Source organism: Erinaceus europaeus, chromosome 11 (assembly GCF_950295315.1).
Source record: "Erinaceus europaeus chromosome 11, mEriEur2.1, whole genome shotgun sequence".
In the NCBI taxonomy this organism is placed as follows: Eukaryota; Metazoa; Chordata; class Mammalia; order Eulipotyphla; family Erinaceidae; genus Erinaceus; species Erinaceus europaeus.
In genome coordinates, this window is record NC_080172.1 from 97,433,720 (window position 1) to 97,459,120 (window position 25,401).

Below are 25,401 nucleotides of genomic sequence, written 5' to 3' on the forward strand. Positions count from 1 at the left end.
CCAGAGGGATAAAGAACACGAAAGGTTCCAATGGAAGGGATGATATATGGAACTCTGGTGGTGGGAATTGTGTGGAATTGTACCCCTCTTATCCTATAGTCTTGTTGATCATTATTAAATTAATAAAAAGAAATTACATTTTGGGAGCCAAATGGTAGCGCAGCAGGTTAAAAGCGCATGGCGCAAAGCGAAGCTTAAGTACCGGAACAAGGATTCCGGTTCTAGCTGCCAACTCCCCACCTGCAAAGAGGTCGCTTCACAAGTGGTGAAGCAAGTCTGCAGGTGTCTATCTTTCTTCCCTCCCCCACGCCAGTGTCTTCCCCTCCTCTCATTCATTTCTCTCTGTCCTACCCAATAACAACGACAGCAATAATAATAATAACCACAACAATAAAAAAGAAATCACATTTTCATTAAAATAAAGGTTGAGTAATAACCACAACAGTGATAAAAAAAATTACATTTTAATTAGAGTAAAGGTTGCCAAAATTCAAATATGTAAATAAATAAAGCAAGAGACAGCTAGCAAAGTTTGGATTTTGGCAACAAGCAGCAGCAGTAAATTTTAATTTATAAACAGAGCAATGCAGCTACAGAGTAGATAAATCTAGTCTTCAGTAATGTGTGGCTGCATTGTTATCACTGGACTAGTTGCTTTGACTTATATCCTTTCTTTCTTTACTGAGTCCTACCAAAACGTTCTCTCCTAACCCTCACTGAACTGGATTTAAGAAGTGATTTTCAGATGTTTCTTTTCTGTTGCCTATACTTCCTTGTTCCTCAGCATTTAAGACTATAACATTAGCAGCACTTGGCAAATTAATCAAAATACTTTCAATAAATCTTTCTGTTGCTTGAAATTAAAAACCCTTGCTGAAGCATTTTATAACTAAGTAAGACTAAACAACTACATTTTAACAAGTCTTTTTACAATACTATAGTTGTTTTTTTTTTATTTCATTTGCTACTATGGTTTTTAGTAAAATCTACTCTATACATGGTGGTATTACCTAACAACAAAAACTTCAAAGTTTTTATTATTTTAATTAATTATTTTTTTTATTTTGATAGAATAGAGAGAGGAGAGATAAACGAGAAGAAAGACCTACCACTTTGCTTCACTGCTCATGAAGTTTCCCCCTAAAGGTGGAGACTAAGAGCTTGAACCCAGGTTCTTTCACTTGGTAATGTATGTGCTCATCCAAGTGAGCCACTACCTGGTCCCTAAAGTTTTTTACATTTTTTAAAAACACCGCAAAAATGCAATCACAAAAGCAATCATCACTGAACTTCATAATTAACTTTTTAAAAAATTTCTTACCTGTCAGGGATTCCTAGCCTCTTGACACTTCTATACACAGAAAGAGTATTTGCCACATGTCGATAATTAAACCAAAATCGAGATGTACACACCTAAAACATTAAAACAAATATATAATCTTGTGAATCAAAATTAGCCAGGGAATTACAGAATTATGTCTCTTTAAAACAGAGAGATACCTAGAGAAAGACAGTCATAGTTCAGGTTTAGAAACAGCAATGTGTACAAGGAATTATCAGTAAAACCAATCTCTCTAGAGAGTCATTCTGCTGGGCTAGCATGAGGGTGTTTCTTCCCAGGCACATGCTCTCTGGGTTGGAGAGAACTCGACCAGAGCCAACCTGGGCTGCTGCTTACTCAGCAATGCAGGAGTGGAACCAGGAATTCGTGGCAGAGCAGGAAAGCTTCTTCTTCTTCTTCTAGCGTTTGCCCTTCTTCCGTAGCCAGTCAACAGCAAAGCTGTCAGGAGTTGCTTGTTGCTGGCTTTGAAAGTGACTGGGATCCATGTGGATTCAATCGGCTAGGAAGGATCGTCAGTTTCCCCAATGAATAGGTACTCACAAGATGCACCACAGGAAGGTCGATCCAATGCAACACATTGCAGGAAAGCAATGTGTCTTTATTGATCACAGACAACCCTCTAGATCTTAGAAACCAGAAGTGGCAAGTCGGAAAAGGAAATGGCTAGGAAAGGGGGTGGAGAAAAGAGCGGGCTAGTGGTAGAAACTCCCTTAGCAACTATTGTGAAGCTTTTAACCGCTGGGATTAATTAATGCCCTGAAGGCAGGGTGGGTCTGGAGGTAGACAGAAGACAGATGAGGCAAAACAATGATTATTTAAATAGACCATAGTATCAACAATGGAGCATGGAGCAGGGGGGCTGTCCACATCACTCTATCTTATATTTTAAAAATTTTAACTTAAGATAAATCCTTAGGGAGTTTAATCCAATGATGAACTGGTTTGGTTACTCCCAATATCTTTGATTCTATCATTTGTTTTTCATTGCCTCCAGGGTTATCACTGGGGCTCAGTGCCTGCACTACGAATCCACTGCTACTGGCAGCCATCTTTTTTCCATTATTGTTGTTGTTGTTGTTGCTGTTCTTGTTGTTGCTGCTGTTAATGTGTCTATTTCTAAGGAATTAAATTATTTGAAATCCCTAATCTCTTTGAAAAGCAAAAAAATAAAAAAAAACTTGCTATCTTAATTATATAAAATTGCTTTTACTCATTGGATGATCTCACTCATAAGTTGAAAAACAAGATCAGAAGAGAAAGCACTAAGCAGAACTTGGACTGGAGTTGGTGTATTGCACCAAAGTAAAAGACTCTGGGGTGGGGAGGATTCAGGTCCTGGAATGTGATGGCAGAAGACCTAGTGGGGGTTGTATTATTATGGGGAAAACTGGGAAATGCCATGCATATACAAACTACTGTATCTACTGTTGACTATAAAACATTAGCCCCCAATAAAGTAATTTAAAAATTTTTTTCTTTTACTCTGGACTGAATCCATTTGTTTTTTATTTGTGAAAAAATATAAACTAGAGATAAAAACAACATACAGAACAGTTTTGTACGTAAATAAAAAAAAATCATTATAAAGAAATGTTGAACTTAACAGAAAGCTAGAAATAGTTCAAATTAATTTTACACTTATAAAAAAAGTGACTCCTGAAAATGACACCAAAAGGTACCGTGTATCTAAGATCATGTCTGACAACTGAGAATCCACTCTAAAAGAAGTCATATAGTCTATTATTTATACTAGAAATACTCTGTAACGGTACCTCCCAAGTACTCTCCTACCTTATGCCCCAGTTGATGGGAGGTATAATGATAGTTTTGAGAAAAGGATAAAGGCTCTAGCCCCTTCAAGTAGAAAGCGACTATATTGTTTAATGACTTTCCAAATTAGAATACAATAATGAAAACACTAAATAGCCTGGAAACATAGTAAAAAAAAATAAATAAAATCCACCTCAAAATATATCCTAGCTGAAGTGGAAAACCTACAATGTTCAAGAACCAGGGTTGAAGTCCCCAGTCTTCACCTGCAGGGAGAAATCTTTGGGAGTGATGATACAGTGCTGCAGATATCTATCTCTTTCTTTCTTTATCTCCCCACTGCCTATTGATTTCTTTCTGTCTCTATTCAATAAGTAAATAAAGAAATAAAAATATTTTAAAGAAAAAATATAAACAACCCAATTTTGAAATGAGAGATGGATTTGTTATTATCATTATTAATTTTATCAACTTTATTTGTTAAGACAGAGAGAGATTTAGAGGGAAGAAAGAAACAGGGAAGGAGAGAGAGACACCTGCAGACCAACTTCACCACTTGTGAAGCTTTCCCCTTACAAATGGGGACCAGAGGCTTGAACCTGGGTCCTTGAGCACTGTGGTGTGTACACTTAACCAGGTGTGCCACCATCCAGCCTTATAATTATTATTTTTTTAACCAGAACACTGCTCAACTCTGGCTTACACTAAGCCTGGGACTTCTGGTGCCTCAAACATAAAAGGCTTTTTTGCCTAACTATTGTGTTGTCTTCCCAGTCCAAACAGGCATACTATTAAAAATGCTCAACTTCTGTATAATGTGAATTATAAATATGCAAAATTCTGAAAATTCACAGCACTAAATAATACTAAAGATGCGGGGGAAAATACACATATCCTATTGGTGGGAATGTAAACCATATTAAGGTTTTGAGAGGGTAATTTGTAATATACATGGTTTTACAATGCACTTTTTTTTAACTCATAGAAGTGTGCAAAAAAACATGTGTTCGGAGGCCAGGTGGTGGGTTACCTGGCTGAGCATACACATCAGCATGTACAAGAATCTAGGTTCAAGTCACCAGTCCCCACCTGTGGGAGGCAGGGGAAAGCATCACGAGCAGTGGAGCAGTACATTAAGTGGGCCTTTCCCTCTCCTTCTAATCCTCCAATTCCTTCTCCCCCCCTTCCCGTCTCTCTCAAAGAGAATTTTGGTCATTTTGGTCCACACCCCCAACCCAAAACATTTGTTACCAGAAATCTTTGTGTTTACATCATCAGTGAAAGAGAAGAGAATCTGGAGAATACCAGAGGAAGCCAAGCACTGTCTGGCTTATCTGAGAGGGAAGAGAAAAAAAGAAAAGACGCTCAGAAGTAGTAACAGGTATAGGTGTGACTTAAAAAGTAACTGAAGGCAAGGCTGGAAGTAAATAAATATGGGCATAAAATGATCAACAGAGAGTTAAATTGACTGATTGCTATATGATTGATTGATTGATTTAGATATACAGTCAATTTATATCTGTGACCTTGGGAGAACTGTTGCAGCTTCCACTGGAGGGAGTGGGGACAAAGAACTCTAGTGGTGGGGATGGTGCGGAATTACCACCCATATTATCTTATAATTTTGTAAATCACTAATAAAAAAATAAAGCTTTTGAGAGGGTAATCTGCAATATACATTTTTACATGGCACTTTTTTTTATTATTTAGCATATAAAAGTGTGCAAAAAACCAAGTGGCAATGCACCATGTACAAGAATCTGGGTTCAAGGGGGTGTATACATATCACCATGTACAAGAATCTGGGTTCAAGGGGGACCAAGTGGTGGCATACCCGGTTAAACACACATAGCATGAAGCTTAAAGACCTGACTTTGAGTCCCTACTCCCCACCCGCAGGGGAGAAGTTTAGCAAGCGACAAAGTAGGTCTGCAGGTGTCTTTCTTTCTTTCCTTCTCTATCTCCCTCTCCCCTCTCAATTTTTCTCTGTCCTATTCAATAAAATGGAAAAACAAATGGCCACCAGGAGTAGTGAATTCGTAGTGATGGCACCAAATCCTAGAGATAACCCTGGAGGCAAAAAAAAAAAAAAAAAAAAAGAATCCGGGTTAAAACTGCCAGTATCCCATAACAGTAATGAGTCTCCTTTCAGAGCTGTTTGTATTATCTGAATCTCTGCAATAATCATTCATTACTTTGTATACAGATTTTTTAAATGTAACAGAAAGTAAACAGCATTAAGTTGAATAACTTAAAAAATATTATAATAATACATGCAATTACATTTCTATCATTAAAATAATTCCACATTTCATTAGGTGCTTTAACCATACCACCTCTTATTTATTTTTATATTTCTTTGCACATATCCACTGGACAAATATAATGAAAGCTAAAATTATTGTTAATTTATGTGGCCAATTTAAAAAAATAACCAACTCAAAACAAATACTTTCTGTTATAAAATATAAGAAAATGAATTATATCATCAAAAAAAAAATGATTCACACAAAATTTCTCAGATATCTGCTAAGCATGGTATGCATTTATAAAATACTTACCAAAACAGCCCAGTTGTTTGTGTGGCCACTTCTAAAAAACTGTTCTGCCTGATCCTGTATGGGAAATAATCACAAAAAGGTTAGAGGGAAAAGCTGCATTTCCCAATAAACAGACCGATGAAAATCAATTAAGATCAATGGAGTTTTTATAGTTGTAACAACAATATTGTGTCATTATACAAGTTCATGAAGATTATAGAATTTTACTTTTTTTTTTTTTTTTTTTGTCTCCAGGGTTATCGCTGGGCCTCAGTGCCTCGGTGCTGGCACTGGGAATCCACTACTCCTGGCAGCCATTTTTCCCATTTTATTGGCTAGGACAGAGAGAAATTGAGGAGGTGGAGATAGAGAGGGAGAGAGAAAGACAGACATTTGCAGACCTGCTTCACCATTTGTGAAGCTTTCCCCCAGCATGTGAGGAGCAGGGGCTCAAACCCAGATCCTTGAGTTTCATATTATGTGTGCTTAACCGGGTGTGTCACCGCCCTGCCCCCCTAGAATTACATTTTATGGAAGGCAAAACTGTTTTGTTGGTCAGGGAGTTATTGGAAGGAGGGATCTTTATTTTTTTAATCATTTATCTCATCATCTATTATTCATATACTTCCAGTTTTCCATCACTCTTCAAACTGTGAAAGACTAATATCCTGGCTTATTTCGGCATGTAACAATTAATATCCTTCCTATGAACCTTTATTTCAGTGTTCATTCTAACTGTGTGCTGGATGTTTCTAGCAACTTTATTTGAACTCACAAATATATCTCAATAAACATGTTCTCTGGCATACTGTTATGAACCCATTTCAATAATCAACATAAATCTGAATTATATTTGCTATCACAGAACTTTAAAAGCTTTAGTGTTTAAACCATACAGCTATCTACTGAGTATAATTTTATTGTATTTTAAAATAACAAGTGATTATAAACTGCAATAATTTCAGATCTACTCCCAAACAACATTAATTACTAGAACAGTCAAACTGCCTGAATTAAAATCTGGACCCGTAGTATGGAACATATATATAAATGTGTGTCCCTGTCAACTTGGGGAATCTTGTTAACATCTCTGTGTCTCAATTTCCTCATCTACAAAATGGCAACATTACCTGAATCCCAGAATGCTGGATTGCTGACTTGAATATAATTATATAACAAATGTTAGCTACTTCAATTTTTCTCAAACAACAAACTTACAGAGAGAATTAAATTTTAAAATAAATTCACGGGGAGACGGGTGGTGGCGCAGCGGGTTAAGCGCACTTGGCGCAAAGCGCAAGGACTGGCAAAGATCGGGGTCCGAGCCCCCGGCTCCCCACTTGCAGGGGAGTCGCTTCACAAGTGGTGAAGCAGGTCTGCAAGTGTTTATCTTTCTCTCCTCCTCTCTCCCCCTCCTCTCTCCATTTCTCTCTGTCCTATCCAACAACCACCTCACCAATAACAACAACAATAATAATTTTAAAATCATTTAAAAAACTATTAAAAAATAATAAATTCACATGCAATGTATTTAGACACACATACATAGATCTGAGTTTTAGCCCAGGTCCTATCTTGGACCTGGCTGTGAGAGTAGGGTTAAGTCATTTAGTTCTTTAGACTAGACATCCATCATGTCTAATATGAGTCAAGCCCCTAATCTCTAATGTCCCGTTCAGCTTCATTAATTTGATATCATTAAAGCTCTAGTGAAATTTCTGTGCTGTCAAAACTCTTATCATCATCTATGCAATATAAGCATTGCAAAGTTATTCATTCTGCATTTAATAAATGGTGCTACTGTTGATATTATGTGCCAGGTGCCACATAATTTAGAGTAATATAAATATCACCAAAAAGCATGCTGTTTTCTCTCCAGAGTTCAAAAGAATTACAAGCATGCAAACATATGACACTACACTGCAACATTCATTCATTCATCACATTCTTTGCGCACCTCAGGCCAGTCACTGTCCTGAGTACACAGGATAAAGCTGGGCAAAAAAGTCAATACTTGCACAAAAGTGTTACTATCCAATTTGATAGACACAGCTTAAATATGAATTCTATAAAGGTAAAATACACAGTATCATGAAAGAGTAGAATAAGGAGACCCATCCTTAATTGGGTTCATAAGAGGTAATATTTGGGTTAGGAACCAAAAGATTAAGAGAATACATACAGAAGGAATATGTAACCTAAGAATAGGAGGAAATATAATGGTTTTGAGAAAGGAAATATTGCTCAATCCCCACTGCACTGAAGGAAGTTTCTATGCTGTGGTTTCTTTCTCTCTGTATCTCAGTGTCTATCTGTAAAAGTGAGGCTGGCAAGGTGAAAGCCCAGAGATGACGATAATAATAACAACAACAGCAGAGAAAGAGAAAGGGAAATACCAGCATAACTGGTAGTGAAAGAAATGGATCAAAGTGCAGGGCTTCACAAGTGAAGTTGGGCTGTAGATGTCTCTCTGCCTCTCGCCCTCTCTCCCTCCCCTTCCTCTCAATTTCTGGCTGTCTCTATGCAATAAATAAATAAATAGATAATGAAAATGTTTTTAAATAGCAGAACTTTCATTTAAATTATCTTTTAAATGTTTTATAAATATTATACAAACGAACACTAGCTCGTGAGTATAGGCATGCATGCTCAAGATCTAAGATACCAAAGAGAACGTGTTCAAAAGTTTTGGAGCCCACTGTTCTACACTCAAAACAGTGAAGTGATAGGGTGAGTGAGCTCCAAAAGGAAAACTAGAAAAGTAGGCAAAAATGCAGTCATGCTGTTTAGACATCATCCTGTATGGTATGCATAACCATTGAAAGGATTCAATCTAAAGACCTGATCAGGCTCAAACTTTATGAAGAGTAATGTAGCATACAATTTAGGGAGTGTAGGAGCTTAGAAGAAAACAAGATTAAATCCTGGTGAAGGTCTAGGCAAGAAACAATCAAGTCATTAAGTCAGTAGAACTATGAAGGTAAAAGCAATTTAGAGTTCAGAACACAGAATTCAGTTATTAAAATGTAAGATAAAAGAAGAGTTAGCTAAACACCCCAGGTTTCTAATTTAGAAGTGATCCCACTCACCGGTGGTGGAGTGGGCTGACTATAAAACTATGGACACAGAATTCCAAATGTCTGTCTACCAGCCCCTTAACTGGCTGGATTTGCAGACCTGAAAATGACAGACTCTACAGAATTAGACTGAGAAGTCACCAGCTTCCGAAAGATAGTAAAACCTTTTTAAAATGGCCAGAACGTCTTGTGAATCAAATTCAAAACACCGCGACCACCGAACATCGATGAAAAGGGAGCAGAGGAGTTCATGATCCTTTCAAAGTAGGAATGCTGGTTCTGCACCGTGCTCATATAACACCTGCTTTCTTGCCCAAATTTCAGCTGATAGGGATTGCACACACGGGTCCTCCCCAGTCTCCCACGATCTGTTTTAATGGATCGTTTTCAAAGGTTAAAATGCGGCACCCTCCGCCCCACTGCCCAGGCAGCCAGCAGCCGATGACTCCAGCAAGGGCTGCAGCTCTTAGAACTGCTGCGGCGCTCTAGCCAGACACAGCTGTCGTCCCGGCGCCCATCCATTTACAGCTACCTGACGCCTACCTCGAACTGATAAGTTGCCAAGCTGCAGAAAGACAAGAGTAATATCCCCGCCAGGGACATCAAAGCCCCGCTAGGGATGCAGGTGGCGCCCATGTCTGCAGGATTTCGACCTCCCGCACCCGGGGGGGCGGAGCGAGTGTCGTAAAACAGCGCGCGGGGGGCAAAGAGGCTGGTGACGTATTTTTGTTGCGACGCCCGGCAGCCTCGGGAAGGCCCGCCCCTCGGGTCCGCCCTGGACAGCCTTTGCAGTCTGCGCTTGCGCAGAGCTCGAGTCCCCTGCAGAACTGGAGGGTGATAGAGGACGGCGATTCTTTACCTTTAGGTGCTTTTTCCTTTTAGTATTCTTAAATGTCAAGACAGTGGCATGCGTGGTATAGCATACGTGCTATAATTTACAAGGACCTGGGTTCAAGTGACCTGGTCCCCGCCTGCAGAGGGAAAACTTCACAAGCAGTGACGCAGTGCTGCAGGTGTCTATCAGGATTTCTGTTTCTATCCAATAAATGAATAATGATTTTAAATAATAATAGATTTTAAATTAGAAAAATGTATATAATGCTCACTTTCCTTTTAGTTTTTTTCTTTCTTTCTTTTTTGCGTAGTGTTGGCAATTCTTTAAAAAGCGTCTGCAGAAAACTAGCTTTGGGGACAGGGAAGGGGTTGCATTAGTTTGAAGAGATGGAGCAAATTATTAAAAGTGTGATCGTGGGGTCAGCAAAATAGTTCATTTGAATAGTGCATGGATTTGCATTGTGCTAGAATGGCTCCCACAACATGGGAAGAAACTAGTACTGTGACCTCTCACTCACATTCTCTGATCTCTCACTCACATTTTCTCTCTCTCTCTCTCTCTCTCTCTCTCTCTCTCTCCCTCCCTCCCTCCCTCCCTCCCTCTTTGTTTCACTTAAAAAACGAAAAATGTGAGCATGAAGAAATTAAAGTTTTCTGTCTTCTGTAATTATGAAGCTAAACCTTAGAAAGAGAGTAGAGGGTAATAGTTCAAATAGATTTGTCCTAGGTTTCCTACATTCAATGTTAAGTTCTGCTTTTCATCTGGTAGGACATAAGAAATGTTTTTGTAAAATTATGCAGCTTCATAACCTCCCTGATTTAAACACAGAAGTAGCAGGGAATTCTATCGCTAATTAGTCAAATTGCTTCCCTATTATTATAAAGCTTTTAATTTTTACTATAAGAACAGTAAAGAGTGTGCATTTGACTTTACCATTTGTTGAGTATTTGAAAAATAATAATTTCCCAGTAGTGGGAATCTTGGGTCAAAAGAAACAATAATCTTAGTGACTAAAAGTATATTGCATCACAAAGTATACAGACTTAAACAGTGCCAACAAAATACATAACACCAACTTATATTGCTTTTTCCATTTAAATTCTTTAGTATAAAATGTTAACTCAAGGGTGTTAACACTGCTAGTCCTTTGATTACTATCAAAATATGATATATTTCTCTGTGATTATAAACTATCTGTATATCCCCTAACGTGAATATTCCACCCATAGTTTTGTTTTAAATATGAATTTGAACCATATCTTTACTAAAAGGTGCCATGAACTTGCCATGAACATATTGCCATGAACTATGCCATGAACATATTTTATGCTATTTTACCCCAGATCTCTGTCTCTCCACTTTTCTTTTTATGATATTGCATATCCTGAGGTAACTTAACATTACATAGTCAAATTTCAGACTTTTCTTTGTGAAGTCAGAAAGTACAATACCAGAATGCATCTATTCATTAATTTATTTATATATTAGTCATTAATTTAACAAATACATTCTGATCATGTAGCAGAATGCTATTGCAAAGAAACTTTTGCCTCTCATGTAAAGAAAACAGAAAAATCAAAGTTAATACAATTATTTTAATTTAATTAATTAATGCAACTGTGTATTATTAAAGTTATTCATTTTTAAGTAAATTGTGGGAGGCAGAAGATAGCTCACCAGTAGAGTACAGCAGTGTTAGGCTGTCTCTCCTCTCTGTCTCTTTTTTCCTTTTTTTTATTCTTTTTTTAAATTTTTACATATATATTATTGGATACAGAGAGAAATTGAGAGGGAGGAGTTAGAGAAGGAAAGAGACAGAGACACCAATAGCCAGGCTTTACCACTCCTGAAGATTGCCCCCTGCCAGGGGGTAACTGAGGGCTTGAAATCTAGCCCATGGGCACTGTAATGCACTTAACTAGTTGTGCCAAAGCCTGAGCTTCCCCTCTGTCTCTTTATTCCTCTCTGTTTCTTTTTTAATTGCTTCCCTGCCGAACATGGGCATTGACAGGTTAAATTACACTCCCAGCCTGTCTCTCTCTTTCCCTAGTGGGGAAGGGCTCTGGGGAAGCAGAGCTCCAGGACACATTGGTGGGATTGTCTGTCCAGGGAAGTCTGGTTGGCATCATGCTAGCATCTGGAACCTGGTGAATGAAAAGAGAGTTAACATACAAAGCCAAACAAATTGTTGAGCAATCATGAACCTAAAGGCTGAATAGTGCAGATGAAGAGTTGGGGCAGGGGGGTCTCCGTTTTTTTTTAGATAGCTAGTAGGCATATTTTAGTTATATTCCAAAGGGCCTGTGGCTATACTAGTGTTTTTGTTGTTGTTGTTGTTTGTTTTGCTTTGTTTTGGTTTGGTTTGGTTTTGCCTGAGTCTGATATGCAGGTAGATCCTAATTATTGTCTGGGGAGATGATGTCATGGCTGACAGAAGGACCAAAAAGCTGGATCAGGGAACAAAACAGCTCCCTAATATGAGAAAGGTGTATAAATATTGTTGATTGTAAACTCCATTGATTTAATGTGATCTGGGGCCCATATTCATCTTAGGAGCCTATGTGACCTCTGCATCCCTGTAGATCTGAGCTCACATTCTGTGGTCTTGTGTAGGAATGTTCCAAGCTGCCCCAATATCAGGACCCATCTTCCTCAGGTGTAGCATAGAGTATATTGTCCAGCCTTCCTTTGGAGGATGGAACGTTCTCTGCCATTGTTGAACCAAGTTGAGGGCAAGGTCCTATGGGGACCCACAAAGGGGTCTATTGTGTTGTTCCTGATATAAATGACTGGTAACAATGGAGAGAGGGAATTATTCTAGGTCTAGGCTCATCATGGCTGTTTGGGAATCTCAGGACTCCCTGATTTGGGGCCCAGCTAATGTGGTGGCCTGATAGTGACTAAAGAGTCATGGTTAAAGTATGCCAGTCTCTTGCCCTTATTCAGCTTTTGCAGTCCTTACTTTGATGGGGTTAGTTTTAGAGTGAGTGAGAGAACTTTAATAGGAAGTAGGTTAGGAGGGTATCTAAGTCTAAGTAGGCACTATTTCATTATGAACTTTATACTGACTACAGACTATTGTGTATTTTTGCTTTCAGATATATATTTTGCCCTAATTTATAGATACATATGAACATATGCTCTGTCTTATGAGACCTGGTCTATATCTAGGTTTTGGGACTTTGTTAGGAAGTGAACCGCCTGGAATGGAATTAGAGAATACTTTGAAAGGAAAAGTCTCACCCAAGTACTGAGGGTGAAGGGTTGACTGTTTCCCTTGTGCAGAAGGGTGCTCTGTCCCAACAGCCTCTCCAGCATTTGTTGTTGCTGTCCTTTGTGATGTATGCCATTCTCACAGGGGTGAGGTGTTATCTCAGTGTTGTCTTTCTTTGCATTTCTCTGAAAATCAGCAACCTGGAGTAATTTTTCATGTGTTTGTTAGCCTTTTGGATCTCTTCTGTAGTGAATGTTCTATTCATATCTTCGGCCCATTTTTGGATGGGTTCATTTGCTTTTTCGTTTCTTTTTTTGCCTCCAGGGCTATTGCTGGGGTTTGGTGCCTGCACCAAGAATCTACTGCTCCTGGAGGCTATTTTCTCCCTTTTGTTGCCCTGGTTATTTTTTTAATAGTTGTTGTAGTTATTACCATTGTTATTAATGTCATTGTTGGATAGGATAGAGAGAAATGGAGAGCGGAGGGGAAGACAGAGAAGGGGAGAGAAACACAGACATGTTTCATGCCAGTGAAGCGACTCCCCTGCAGGTGGGGAGCCGGGTGCTCGAACCGGGATCCTTACGCTGGTCATTCTGCTTTGTGCCACCTGCACTTAAGCCACTGTGCTACCACCTGATCCCTATTCCTCTCTGTTTATATCTGAGATTTTTAAAGAAAAATAAAAAGTCCACTGGAGCATCAGTGGAATTTTATAGGCCCAGCAATTCAACACATACACACACAAATACACACACACACACACACATAGTGAGAGACAGAGACAGAGAGAGAGATAAATAATAAAATTTAAAGGAGAAGGCATATTTAGTGTAATGGTCAATGAAAACATATCTATAACTGTTATCCAAAAGCTGGATGACAAGAAAGAACTAGTTTTCGTTTCTTGTAATTTTGTGTAAAAATCTTCATCTATATGGAATATGTTTGAGCATGTGCTGTAAGATGTGTATGTTTTCTATAGCTACATAACAAAACACCTGAAACTTTGTGTTGTGTCTATGTCCAGAGACATAGGAAACAGAGACAGGGAAACATAATTCTGTGTGACCATTATTATAACCACCTATCTATACTTTTTGCAAAATGTGTATTTCATTATCTAACATAATTTTCTACATAATTTATAATTTTACCATTGCCTTAGGATAGCTCCTCTACTAGATTCTTATTGAAAATATAAACTTTTTATGACATAGTTGGTGACACGATGGATAAGTACAAAGTCCTTAGTTTAATCCCCATCATAACTTGTACCATAGTAATGTCTTGTTTATTTCTCTCTCTCTCTCTCTCTCTCTCACCATCATAAATAAGTAAATAAAATAAACATGTAATATTTTAAGTGATTTTTTTCTTTAATTAAAACATTTCAGTGTAGTACCATGTTATGTTAATTACTGCTGTTTTGAATATTTGGTCACTAGGGCTAGTCATTTCAGAGCAGTTAATTTATCACAAAATCCCTTGATGTAATTTTCCATATGAACTAAATAATCTGGTTTTCAAGTTATAAGAAAATGATACTATTTATATTTTAATGGGATTGTTTAAAATCTATTAATAAAGTTGGGAGAAACTGACATGCCTAGTTTCTTATATAAGAATATAAGAAAGAAGCAGACTGGGAGTATGGATCGACCAGTGAACGCCCATGTTCAGCGGGGAAGCAATTACAGAAGCTAGACCTTCCACCTTCTGCAACCCACAAGGACCCTGGGTCCATGCTCCCAGAGGGATAGAGAATGGGAAAGTTATCAGGGGAGGGGATGGGATATGGAGACTGGGTGGTAGGAATTGTCTGGAGTTGAACCATCCTCTCCTACGGTTTTGTTAATGTCTCCTTTCTTAAATTAAAAAAATATATATGAAAGTCTTTTTCATCTGTATTTCTGCAGATTTTTGAAAATTTTTCTTTATATTTATTTATGTTCCCTTTTGTTGCCCTTGTTTTTTTTTTGTTGTTGTTGTAGTTATTATTGTTGTTTTATTGATGTCATTGTTAGATAGGAAAGAGAGAAATGGAGAGAGGAGAGGCATACAGAGAGGGGGAGAGAAAGATAGACACCTGCAGACCTGCTTCACCACCTGTGAAGCGACTCCCCTGCAGGTGGGGAGCCAGGGCTCAAACCAGGGTTCTTAGGCCTGTCCTTGCACTTTGCTCCATGTGCGCCTAACTCGTGCAGATTTTTAAAAATTTCTTTATTGGGGAATTAATGTTTTCATTTGACAGTAATTACAATACTTTGTACATGCATAACATTTCCCAGTTTTCCATATAACAATACAACCCCCACTAGGTCCTCTGTCATCCTTTTTGGACCTGTTTCTCCCCCCACCACCAACCCCAGAGTCTTTTATTTTGGTGCAAAATGCCAATTCCAGTTCAGGTTCTACTTGTGTTTTCTCTTCTGATCTTGTTTTTCAACTTCTGCCTGAGAGTGAGATCATCCCATATTCATCCTTCTGTTTCTGACTTATTTTACTTAACATGATTTTTCGAGGTCAGTCCAAGATCGGCTGAAAACAGTGAAGTCACCATTATTTATACCTTAGTAGTATTCCATTGTGTATATATACCACAACTTGCTCAGCCACTCATCTGTTGTTGGACACCTGGGTTGCTTCCAGGTTTTGGCTATTACAAATTGTGCTGCTAATAATATATGTGTACACAGGTCTTTTTGGATGGGTGCGTTGGGTTCTTTAGGATTTGTCCCCAGGAGAGGAATTTCAGGATCATAGGGTAGGTCCATTTCTAGACTTCTGAAAGTTCTCCAGACTATTAGCCACAGAGGCTTGACCAATTTACATTCCCACTAGCAGTGCAAGAGGGTTCCTTTGAACCCACAACCTCTCCAGAATTTGCTGCTGTTATCTTTTCTGATGTATGACATTCTCACAGGAGTGAATTGGTATCTCCTTGTTGTCTTTATTTTCATTTCTCTGACAATCAAAAACTTGCAGCATTTTTCATGTGTTTCTTGATGTAGTCCCATAGTTTTATACTTGCCTTAGTCTTCTTTGTAAATTGATTCATTTCATTGAAGATGTCTTTAAAATTTATTGCGGAAAAGAGTTCTGTCAATATTTTCCTCTAAGTATCTGATATTTTCTGGTCTAATATCCAAGTCCTTGATCCACTTGGAATTTATATTTGTATTTGGTGAAATACAGTGGTTCAGTTTCATTCTTCTGCATGTTTCAACCCATTGTTTCCAACACCATTTGTTGAAGAGACTCTGCTTTCCTCATTTAATAGACTGGGCACCTTTGTCAAAGATTAGATGTCCACATGTGGGGGGGGGCTTACTTCTGGGCTCTCAATTCTATTCCACTACTGGTCAATGTGTCTGTTCATCTTCCAGTACCAAGCAGTTTTGATGACAATGGCCCTACAACACAATTTGAGATCTGGGAGTGTGATGCCTCTGGTTTTGTTCTTTTTTTTCCAAGATTGTTTTGGGAATTCTAGATCTTTTCTGGTTCCATATAAACATTTGTAGCATTTGTTCTATTCTCCTAAAAATTGTTGGCATCTTGATGGGGATAGCATTAAATTTGTATATGGTACATTCATTTTGATGATGTTAATTCTTCCAGCCTATGAACATGGAATATCTTTCCACTTCTGTGTGTATTTTTCAATTTCCTTGAGTAGTGACTCATAATTTTCAGTATACAAGACTTTCACTTCTTTGGTTATGTTTATTCCTAGATATTTTATTGTTTTTGTTGCTATAGTAAAAGGAATTGATTTCTGGATTTCAACTCCTTCTACCTTAGTATTTGCATAGAGGAATGCCACTGATTTTGAATGTTAATGTTTTAGCCTAACACCTTACTGTATTGCCTGATGATTTATAAAAGCTTCTTGCTGGATTCCTTAGGTGTTTCTATGTATACTATCATGTCATCTGCAAATAGGGAGAGTTTGACTTCTGTATGCCTTTAATTCCTTGCTACTGCCTGATTGCTATGGCAAGAACTTCCAACACTATGTTGAATAGTAGTGGTGAATGTGGGTATCCCTCTCTAGTATCTGATGTGAGGGGAAATGTTATCAGTTTTTCACCATTGAGTATGATGTTGGCTATAGGTTTGCTATATATAGACTGCACTATCTTGAGGAATTTTCCATCTATTCACATTTTTTGTAGTGTTTTGATCATAAAGGGATATTGTATTTCATTAAAGGCTTTCTCTGCATCTATTGATATGGTCATGTGGTTTTTGGACTTGCTTTTATTGATGTGGTGTATCATGTTCATTGATTTATATATATTAAACCAACCTTGTATCCCTGGAATAAACCCCACTTGGCCATGATGAACAATCTTTAATAGACTGCTGTATCCGGTTGGCTAGAATTTTGTTCAATATTTTAGCACTTATATTCATCAGAGATATTGTCTGTAGTTTTCTTTTTTGGTTGTGTCCCTCTCTGCTTTTGGTATCAAAGTGATGTTGGCTTCATAGAAGCTGGAAGGGAGTATTCCAGTGTCTTCATCCTTCTGGAAGACTTTTAAAACTAGAGTTATTAACTCTTACTTGAAGGTTTTATAGAATTTATTTGTAAAACCATCTGGTCCAGAACGTTTATTCTTGGGAAGGCTTTTGATAACTGTTTCAATTTCATTGACTGTGATGGGCCTGTTCATGTTATCAAGTACCTCTTTATTTAGTTTTGGAAGTTCATAGGTATCCTGGAAATCATCCATTTCTTCCAGGTTATCTAGCTTGGTGGCATATAGTTGTTCTTAGAAGTCTCATATGATATGTTGAAGTTCTATGGTGTCTGTTGTGATATCTCCTCTTTCATTTATGATCTGATTTATTTGGGTCTTCTCCTTTTTTGGTTTTGTGAATCTGGCTAAAGGTTTGTCAATTTTGTTCCCTCTTTCGAAAAACCAACATTTACTTTCGTTGATCTTTTGTATGGTTTTCTTATTTTCAATGTTATTGATTTCTGCCCTAACTTTAGTGATTTCTGTCCTTCTGGTTGCTTTTGTTCTCTTTCTTCTAGGTTTTTAAGGTGTGCAATCAGGATATTTATTTGTGCTTTTTCTTGTTTCCTAATGTTTGCTTGTATGGCTATAAACTTCTCTCTCAGTGCTGCCTTAGCTGTGTCCCAAATATTTTGATAGTTTGTGTCTTCATTTTCATTGAACTCTTGAAACATTTTGATTTCTTCCTTTATTTCCTCTTGACCTAGTAGTTGTTAAGTAGTTTACTGTTGAGCTTCCACATTTTGGGATTATTACTAATATTTTGTTGATTGTTCAGTGTGAGTTTAATTGCACAGTGCTCTGAGAAGATGCTTGGAATGATTTCAATGCTCTTGAATTTGCTGATGCTGTTTTTGTGGGCTAACATATGGTCTACCCTTGAGAATAACCCATGTGGGCTTGAGTAAAATGTGTATTCCAGTTTCTTAGGATGAATGACTCTAAAAATGTCCAATAGTTCTAGTTATCTATTTCCTCATTTAGGTCCCTCATTTCTTTTTTGATTTTCTGCCTGGATGTTTTATCAAGTTGAGAGAGTGGGGTGTTGAAGTCCCCTACTATTAATGTGCTGCTGTTAATATATTGCTATAGCTCTTCCAGTAGATGTTTGATATATTTAGATGGCTTCTCATTGAGTGCATATATGTTAATAATTGTTAAGTCCTCTTGATTGACTGATACTCTGAGCATTAAGTGGTATCCATCCCTATCTTTCTAATTTTATTTATTTTAAAGTCTATCATGTCAGATATGAGAATAGGTGTTCCTGCCCCTTTTTGTGAGCCATTGGCTTGTATGATAGTTTTCTATCCTTCCTTTGAGTCTGTGTTTGTCTTGTTGAGTTAGGTGGGTTTTCTGTAGACAGCATATTGTTGGGTTGTGTTTTCTGATCCATCTTCCTACTGTGTGCCTTTTAGTAGGTGAATTCAGGCCATTGACATTTATTGATATCAAAGATTGAAGATATTTTAATGTCATTCTTGTAGTTTTAGAGTGTTCTGATAGATGGCATATTTATGGTGGTCTGACTGTTTATAGGAGACCTTTCAGAACTTCTTTCAGGGCAGGCTTGGTGATAGTTGATTCTTTCAACTGTTGCATGTCTGAGAAGGCCTATGCCTCCATCTAGTCTGAATGACAGTCTAGCAGGATACAGTATTCTTGATTGAAAGCCTTTCTGATTGAGCACTCAATAGATATCTTGCCATTCTCTTCTGGCCTGTAGTGTTTGTGTGGAGAAGTCTACTGCTAATCTTATGGGGTTTCCTCTGAAGGTGGCTCTTTGTTTTTCTCTTGCAGCCTTCAGGATCCTTTCTTTGTCCTATTCCTTTCCATTCTAAATATGATGTGTCTTGGTGTCTTTAAGTCTGTGTTAATTCTTTTTGGGACCCTGTGGCCTTCTTGTGCCTTTATGTCTTTGATGTTGTCTATACCAGAGATGTTCTCAGCTATTATGTCCGGAAGAATGCATTCTTCCCCTCCCTCTCTTTCTTCCTCTGGTAAGCCTATAATGCATATGTTATTTCTTTTGAAGTCACCCCATAGGTCTCTGTTGTTGTTTTCAATATCTCTTAATCTCTTTTTGAGATCTCTTAATCTTTTTTAGTTGTCTCTAATTCATCCTTGATCTTGCTAATTCTGTCTTCAGCCTCTTTTATTCTATTCTCTCCCTCCTCTACTGTTTTCTGGAGTTCATGTATTTTGTTACCCTGTTCTGATATTGTTTTAGCTTCTTCAGCTAGTTGTGTTCTCAGCTTAGCTATTTCAGCTATCAGCTCTCTAATAACCTTGAGATAATTAGTGTTTTCTTCCAGGGTCTCATTTGTTGTTTCTGCATTTCTGATGACAATTCTTTCAAACTCTTTACTCACTCCTGTGACTATTTCCTTAACTAGTATTTGGATATTGACCTCATTATTTTGTGCTTAAACCTTTGGGAGGCTTTTAGCTGGCCTCTTGTCCTGGTTCATTTCTCCAATATTTCTTCTTGTTGGTTTAACCATTTTATATAGTATGTTATGAGGTCCCTCTCTCTGTACTTTTCAAATTACTGATCACTCTTGCCTGGATTGATTTGTGTCTAAGTAAGGTAATCAAAGGGTTAAACAGTTGTGGAAATCGACAGTTGTTTCAATATTATTTTAATCCCTGAGTTGTAGCACAGTAGCTTAAAAGCCTCTTTTGTTCTTTTCTTCCCTGTAGGCTATGGGAGCCTGAGGACTTTTAAACTGTAAGTAGGCTTCTTAGCCTAATCCCTCACTCCTGATAATCTAGTCATTATGCAAAGAGACTCTCACAGCCCCACCATTAGGCCACTGAGGTATAGATCTCCTGAGTTTCCTGGTTAATTCTCTGTCCCCTGCTGTCTGCACAGGGCCACCCCCCTGCTTCTCCAGCTTCTGAGGGCAGTAACAATGGAGACTCACAGTTGCATTTGGTAAGTCTTAGGGGAATCCTCTCCTCCCTCCAGTGATCTTTTTGTTGGTGAAACAGACTGGAGGTGGTGTCTCAACTGGTAAACTGCCGGACTGTTAACAGCCATTTAATCTCTCCCTAGGTTCCTCTCTGTCCGTGAGCCAGACGTGTTTGCACTCACCATTGATTTGGTGGGTTCCTGAAGATTTCTAGTCCTGTCTTATTGTGGTCCCAGATGATCTCCTTTTCCGTGCAGATTTTGTTAATAAAGCTTTAAGATTGATATCTAAATTGTTTCCTTAAATATATTGCAATTTTTATTTAATTACCTTTTCCATTCTGTAAGGTATATAGTTATAAATAATTAATACCCACAGTACTGATATTATGCAGTTAGGCCACATTTCATGGCCAGCTGCACTGTGATTAATGATAAGAATTATGTTATTTCTTTTTTATAAAATCTTTATTTTTTTAAGAGAGAAGGTGAGATACCAGAGCACAGTTCAGTCTGGAATATGTGGTACGAATAAACAAACTAGGACCTCAGGCATGCAAATCCAGTGCTCAAACACTAAGTTATCAATCTGGGCTCCATTACTTTAATAATGAAAATTATCCAAAAATGTTTGCTTGACAAATTTTTCCAGTTTTACAATAATGTTCTCTGATAATTATCTTTTTTTGTCTCTTCCTTTCCAGTACGGTGCTTGTATTTCTTTCTTATTTTCTTCACAGTTTATATTATGGCTTAATATTAAATATGTTGATAACAAACAGATTTCCTTTTATATATACATTTAATTATTTATTTTGCCTTTTGTTGCCCTTGTTTTTTTATTATTATTGTAGTTATTGTTGTTGTTATTGATTTCATTGTTGTTTGATAGAATAGAGAGAAATGGAGAGAGGAGGGGAAGACAAAGAAGGGGTGAGAAAGATAGACACCAGCAGACCTGCTTCACTGCCTGTGAAGCAATGCCCTGCAGGTAGGGAGCTGGGGATCTTTATACCAGTCCTTTTGCTTCGTGCCACATGCACTTAACCCACTGCACTACCGCCCAACTCCCCAGATTTTCTTATTTACTGTTTCTTTTAAAGAAATATATTCGGGCCCTGGTGAGATGCACCTAGTTAAGTGCACACTATACCATGCACAAGGACCCAAGCTCAGTCCTCACATCCCTACTTGCAGAGAAGCTTCACAAGCAGTGAAGCAACACTGTAGGTGTCTGCCTTTCTCTCTCCCCCACTCTCTTCCTCTCCTCTCAGTTTCCTCTCTGTCCAGATTTTAATAAAAGGAAAAATTTGGCCACCAGGAGCAGTGAATTCATCATGTAGACACCAAGCCTAATAATAACTTTGTGATAATAAACAAATAGAAAAAGTCCTTAATTTTTTTAATTCAAAAAGCAATAGGGTTAGCACTTTCCCATTATGTTTAGCACTTTTCCTTCATTAGTTCTGATATAGGGCTAAATATTTGTTGTCATATTAAAGAAGTAAATTTCTATTTTTATTTATTTCTTTTATGAAATTACTGGTTTTCAATTGTGAACTACAGTCAGATTCTTGTCTTTCTGCAGGACCCATGAGCAATTTTAAACAATATTCAACATGGGGAATAATATTTATTTTAATTTCCTGATATTTGAGATAGCACTGTGTCAGTTATCATTGTTTAATTAGAATTGTTAACCCAACTCCTACACAGAAGAAACAAATTAGTGATACCAGAGTTGGAAGTAGGAACTGGACAAATCCATGAAAGTGGTAAATCATGCGGTATTGATATGTCCATATGTCAGTAGCCATACTGTAAACACTAGCCCATCAAAAACCTCAAAATACAATAATTTTTTAAAAATTAAAAATCAGAAGTATTTTTAACCAGAATTAACTTGAATTTATGCTAGAATTCAATTCATTAAGTTAATAGTGTAACTTAGAAACTGCAAGCAAAAACAACTATTTGATTATCAGAGCAAAATTATATACTACCATACACTGTAAGTATATTGTAATTTCTATCTGTGCTATTTTTTACTATTGTTCATCAAGCAATGGGTAATTCAGATTGATTCAGCTAACTCTATTGGCACATAGATGTTTATTGCTCTTTCATCTATACCCCTGTATTCTATTTTCTCTCCTCCTTTCTGTATCAAGAATATCTTTCCTTAAAGGATACTTATTCGAGGTCAGGAGGCAGTGCACCTGGTTAAGCACACATATTACAGTGCACAAGAACCTGAGTTCAAGCCCCTGGTCTCCACCTGCAGGGGGAAAGCTTCACGATTGGTGAAGCAGGGCTGCAGGTGTCTCTCTGTCACTTTCTCTATCCCCCCCCCAATTTCTTTCTGTCTCTATCCAATAATAAATAAATAAATATTTTAAAAGATATTTATTAAGAAAACTAGTCTGTTCTAGGTATTATGCTAGTCAAAGACAATATAAAAGAGAACAAATCTGAGCAAGTTCCTGCCTGCAAAGAGCTTACACTATAGAGTAGACAGACTTTAATAGTAGGAGCATTTAATCAGACTTTATAAAAATCTTAAAAGAAAGGGATTATATTGTATCCTTTAGGATAAAGTTGATGGAATCAGTGAAACAAGCCAGGAGGTGAAGGACAACTACAGAATGTTTTCACTCATATTCAGAACATAAAGAGTTGAACATACAAATGTAAAATAAATGTATCAATAAATTTTCAAGACTGTGGGAGAACTATCGTGGTTATCTATGGGTGTGGGAACAAGGACACAGACCTTTGGTGATGGCAGTGGTGAAATAAATAAAAATAAAGAAAGAATAGGGGAGTCAGGCAGTGGCACAGTGGGTTAAGCACACGTGGCGCAAAGCGCAAGGACCAGCTTAAGGATCCCAGTTCCATCCCCTAGCTCCCCACCTGCAGGGGAGTCGCTTCACAAGCAGTGAAGCAGGTCTGTAGGTGTCTATCTTTCTCTCCACCTCTCTGTCTTCCCCTCCTCTCTCCATTTCTCTCTGTCCTATCCAACAACAATGACATCAATAACCACAACAATGTTAAACAAGGGCAACAAAAGGGAAAGTAAATAAATAAAATGTTTAAAAAATATTTTTAAAAATAATAATAAAAAAATCAGCCTTATTAAACATTTGGGAAACTTTGTGAAGTTAATAGACTGATCAGCCAGCATGAAAAGAAAAAAGAAAAGAAAAGAGACACTGGCCATTTCTAAAATGAAAACAAACAAAATTCAAAATAAATAAGTAATAAAAAATTAAAAGGCTAACAGGAAATTTCTTTTTATTTATTTATTTATATTTATATTTATTTATTTATTTAAGAAAGGATAAATTAACAAACCATAGGGTAGGAGGGGTACAACTCCACACAATTCCCACCACCCAATCTCCATATCCCACCCCCTCCCCTGATAGCTTTCCCACTCTCTATCCCTCTGGAAGCATGGACCCAGGGTCATTGTGGGTTGTAGAAGGTAGAAGGTCTGGCTTCTGTAATTGCTTCTCCGCTGAACATGGGTGTTGACTGGCCGGTCCATACTCCCAGTCTTTCCCTAGTAGGGTGGATCTCTGGGGAAGCAGAGCTCCACGACATATTGGTGGGGTCTTCAGTCCAGGGAAGCCTGGCCGGCATCCTGATGACATCTGGAACCTGGTGACTGAAAAGAGAGTTAACATATGAAGTCAAACAAATTGTTGAGCAATTATGGACCCAAAGCTTGGAATAGTGGAGAGGAAGTGTTAGGGGGATACTCACTGCAAACTCTAGTGTACTTCTGCTTTCAGGTATATATTTTGCAGTAGTTTATGGATACTTGTGAACATATGCTCTCTCTCACAGAAACTGGTGTATATCTAGGTTTTGGGACTTTGTTAGAAAGTGAACCACCTGAGATAGAATTAGAGTATACTATGAAAGGAAAGGTCTCACCCGAGTAATGAAGCTGAAGGGTTGTCATTCCACATGTGAAGTCTCTGGACACAGTCTGAAGTGAAGCCTGTTGAGGTGGCAATCGTGTTTATTAGGCTGTGATCGGCAGATGCAATATTATTTGATATGGATTGGGAGACGTATACGGGAAAGTGGGCACTATCCAAGGGTTCCAGGACTGGGGGAAGCAGAGGCTCTATAGTGGAGATGTGAGGCTCCTGCTGTCTTAGGGTTCCAAAAGACAATCGATAGTTAATGTTATCATCACATTAATTGGTAATTGGGTTAACTTTGAAAAGTCCTTTTGTTAGGGTTTGCTGTACAGTACCCAGTATCTTGTATATAGCTGTGCTATTGGTTGCTTCTGATCTACTTGGTCTAGGCTTTTGAGAGAGTCCGCATATCAAATACACAGCCTATATATTAAAAAGACTCAGTCTGTGTTTTAAAAAACTTTGAGACATACAATTAATTTTCCCCCTCTCGTATTAATTAACTAGTGATTTATATGACTACATTTTACTAGGAGTGTACATAAGCACCATTCCCACCACCAAAAGACTGTGACCCATCCCTCCCACCCACTCCCACCCCCCACTGGCTCAGGAAGCTGCATGTCTACCCCTCAGGGTACATGTGGTAAAAACCACAGGGTTTTTTACTTTGGTGCCCTACTTACAGTTTGGTCAGGTCCTGCTTTTAGTTTCCCTTTCAGATCTTCTTACTCAACTTCTGTTGATGAGTGGGATCATCCCATACTCATCTTTATCTTTCTGACTTAGCTCACTTAACATAATTCCTTCTAGCTCTGTCCAAGATGGGTCAGAGAAGGTGGGTTCATTGTTCTTGATAGCTGCATAGTATTCCATTGTGTGTATATACCACAGCTTTCTCAGCCACTCATTGGGCACCTGGGTTGCTTCCAGGTTTTAGCTATTATGAATTGTGCTGCTATGAACATAGGAGTACACACCTCATTTTGGTTGGGTGTTATGGAGTCCTTGGGGTATAATCCCAGGAGAGGAATTACTGGATCATATGGAAGGTCCATGTCTAGCCTTGTAAGAGTTTTAACAGGAAATTTCTTAATAGAAGACCCAACCTTGTAAAAAAAAATGTATTTATATGAGAGTAAGATTCTCAGATGAAATGGACTTAACAGAACTTAATGGGTTAATGAGACAGAGAAGTGGGGAACAGAAGAGCTTTAAGGTAGAGGAAGCATTACCAAGAACCTGACT

At 37.9% G+C, this 25,401-nt stretch overlaps 1 protein-coding gene and 1 long non-coding RNA gene across 4 annotated transcripts in view; one reads left to right on the forward strand and one right to left on the reverse strand.

The window, feature by feature from the left end:
• Positions 1 to 9,402, reverse strand: part of PIGK (phosphatidylinositol glycan anchor biosynthesis class K) — a 115,883-nt gene extending 106,481 nt beyond the window's left edge. For all 3 annotated transcript variants that reach the window (XM_060202192.1, XM_016193002.2, XM_060202193.1), the window contains exons 1-3: positions 9,273 to 9,402; positions 5,674 to 5,727; positions 1,322 to 1,413 (exon numbers count right to left, since the gene is read on the reverse strand). In XM_060202192.1, the coding sequence (XP_060058175.1) occupies positions 1,322 to 1,413; positions 5,674 to 5,727; positions 9,273 to 9,365 (239 nt within the window). In that variant the 5' untranslated portion in view covers positions 9,366 to 9,402. The remainder of the gene's footprint in view (positions 1 to 1,321; positions 1,414 to 5,673; positions 5,728 to 9,272) is intronic.
• Positions 9,403 to 9,527: 125 nt separating this feature from the next.
• Positions 9,528 to 20,511, forward strand: LOC132541249 (uncharacterized). The gene is made up of 3 exons (XR_009552416.1): positions 9,528 to 9,594; positions 20,008 to 20,242; positions 20,363 to 20,511. It is a non-coding gene; the product is annotated as an uncharacterized LOC132541249 (long non-coding RNA).
• The last annotated feature ends 4,890 nt before the right edge of the window (positions 20,512 to 25,401 follow it).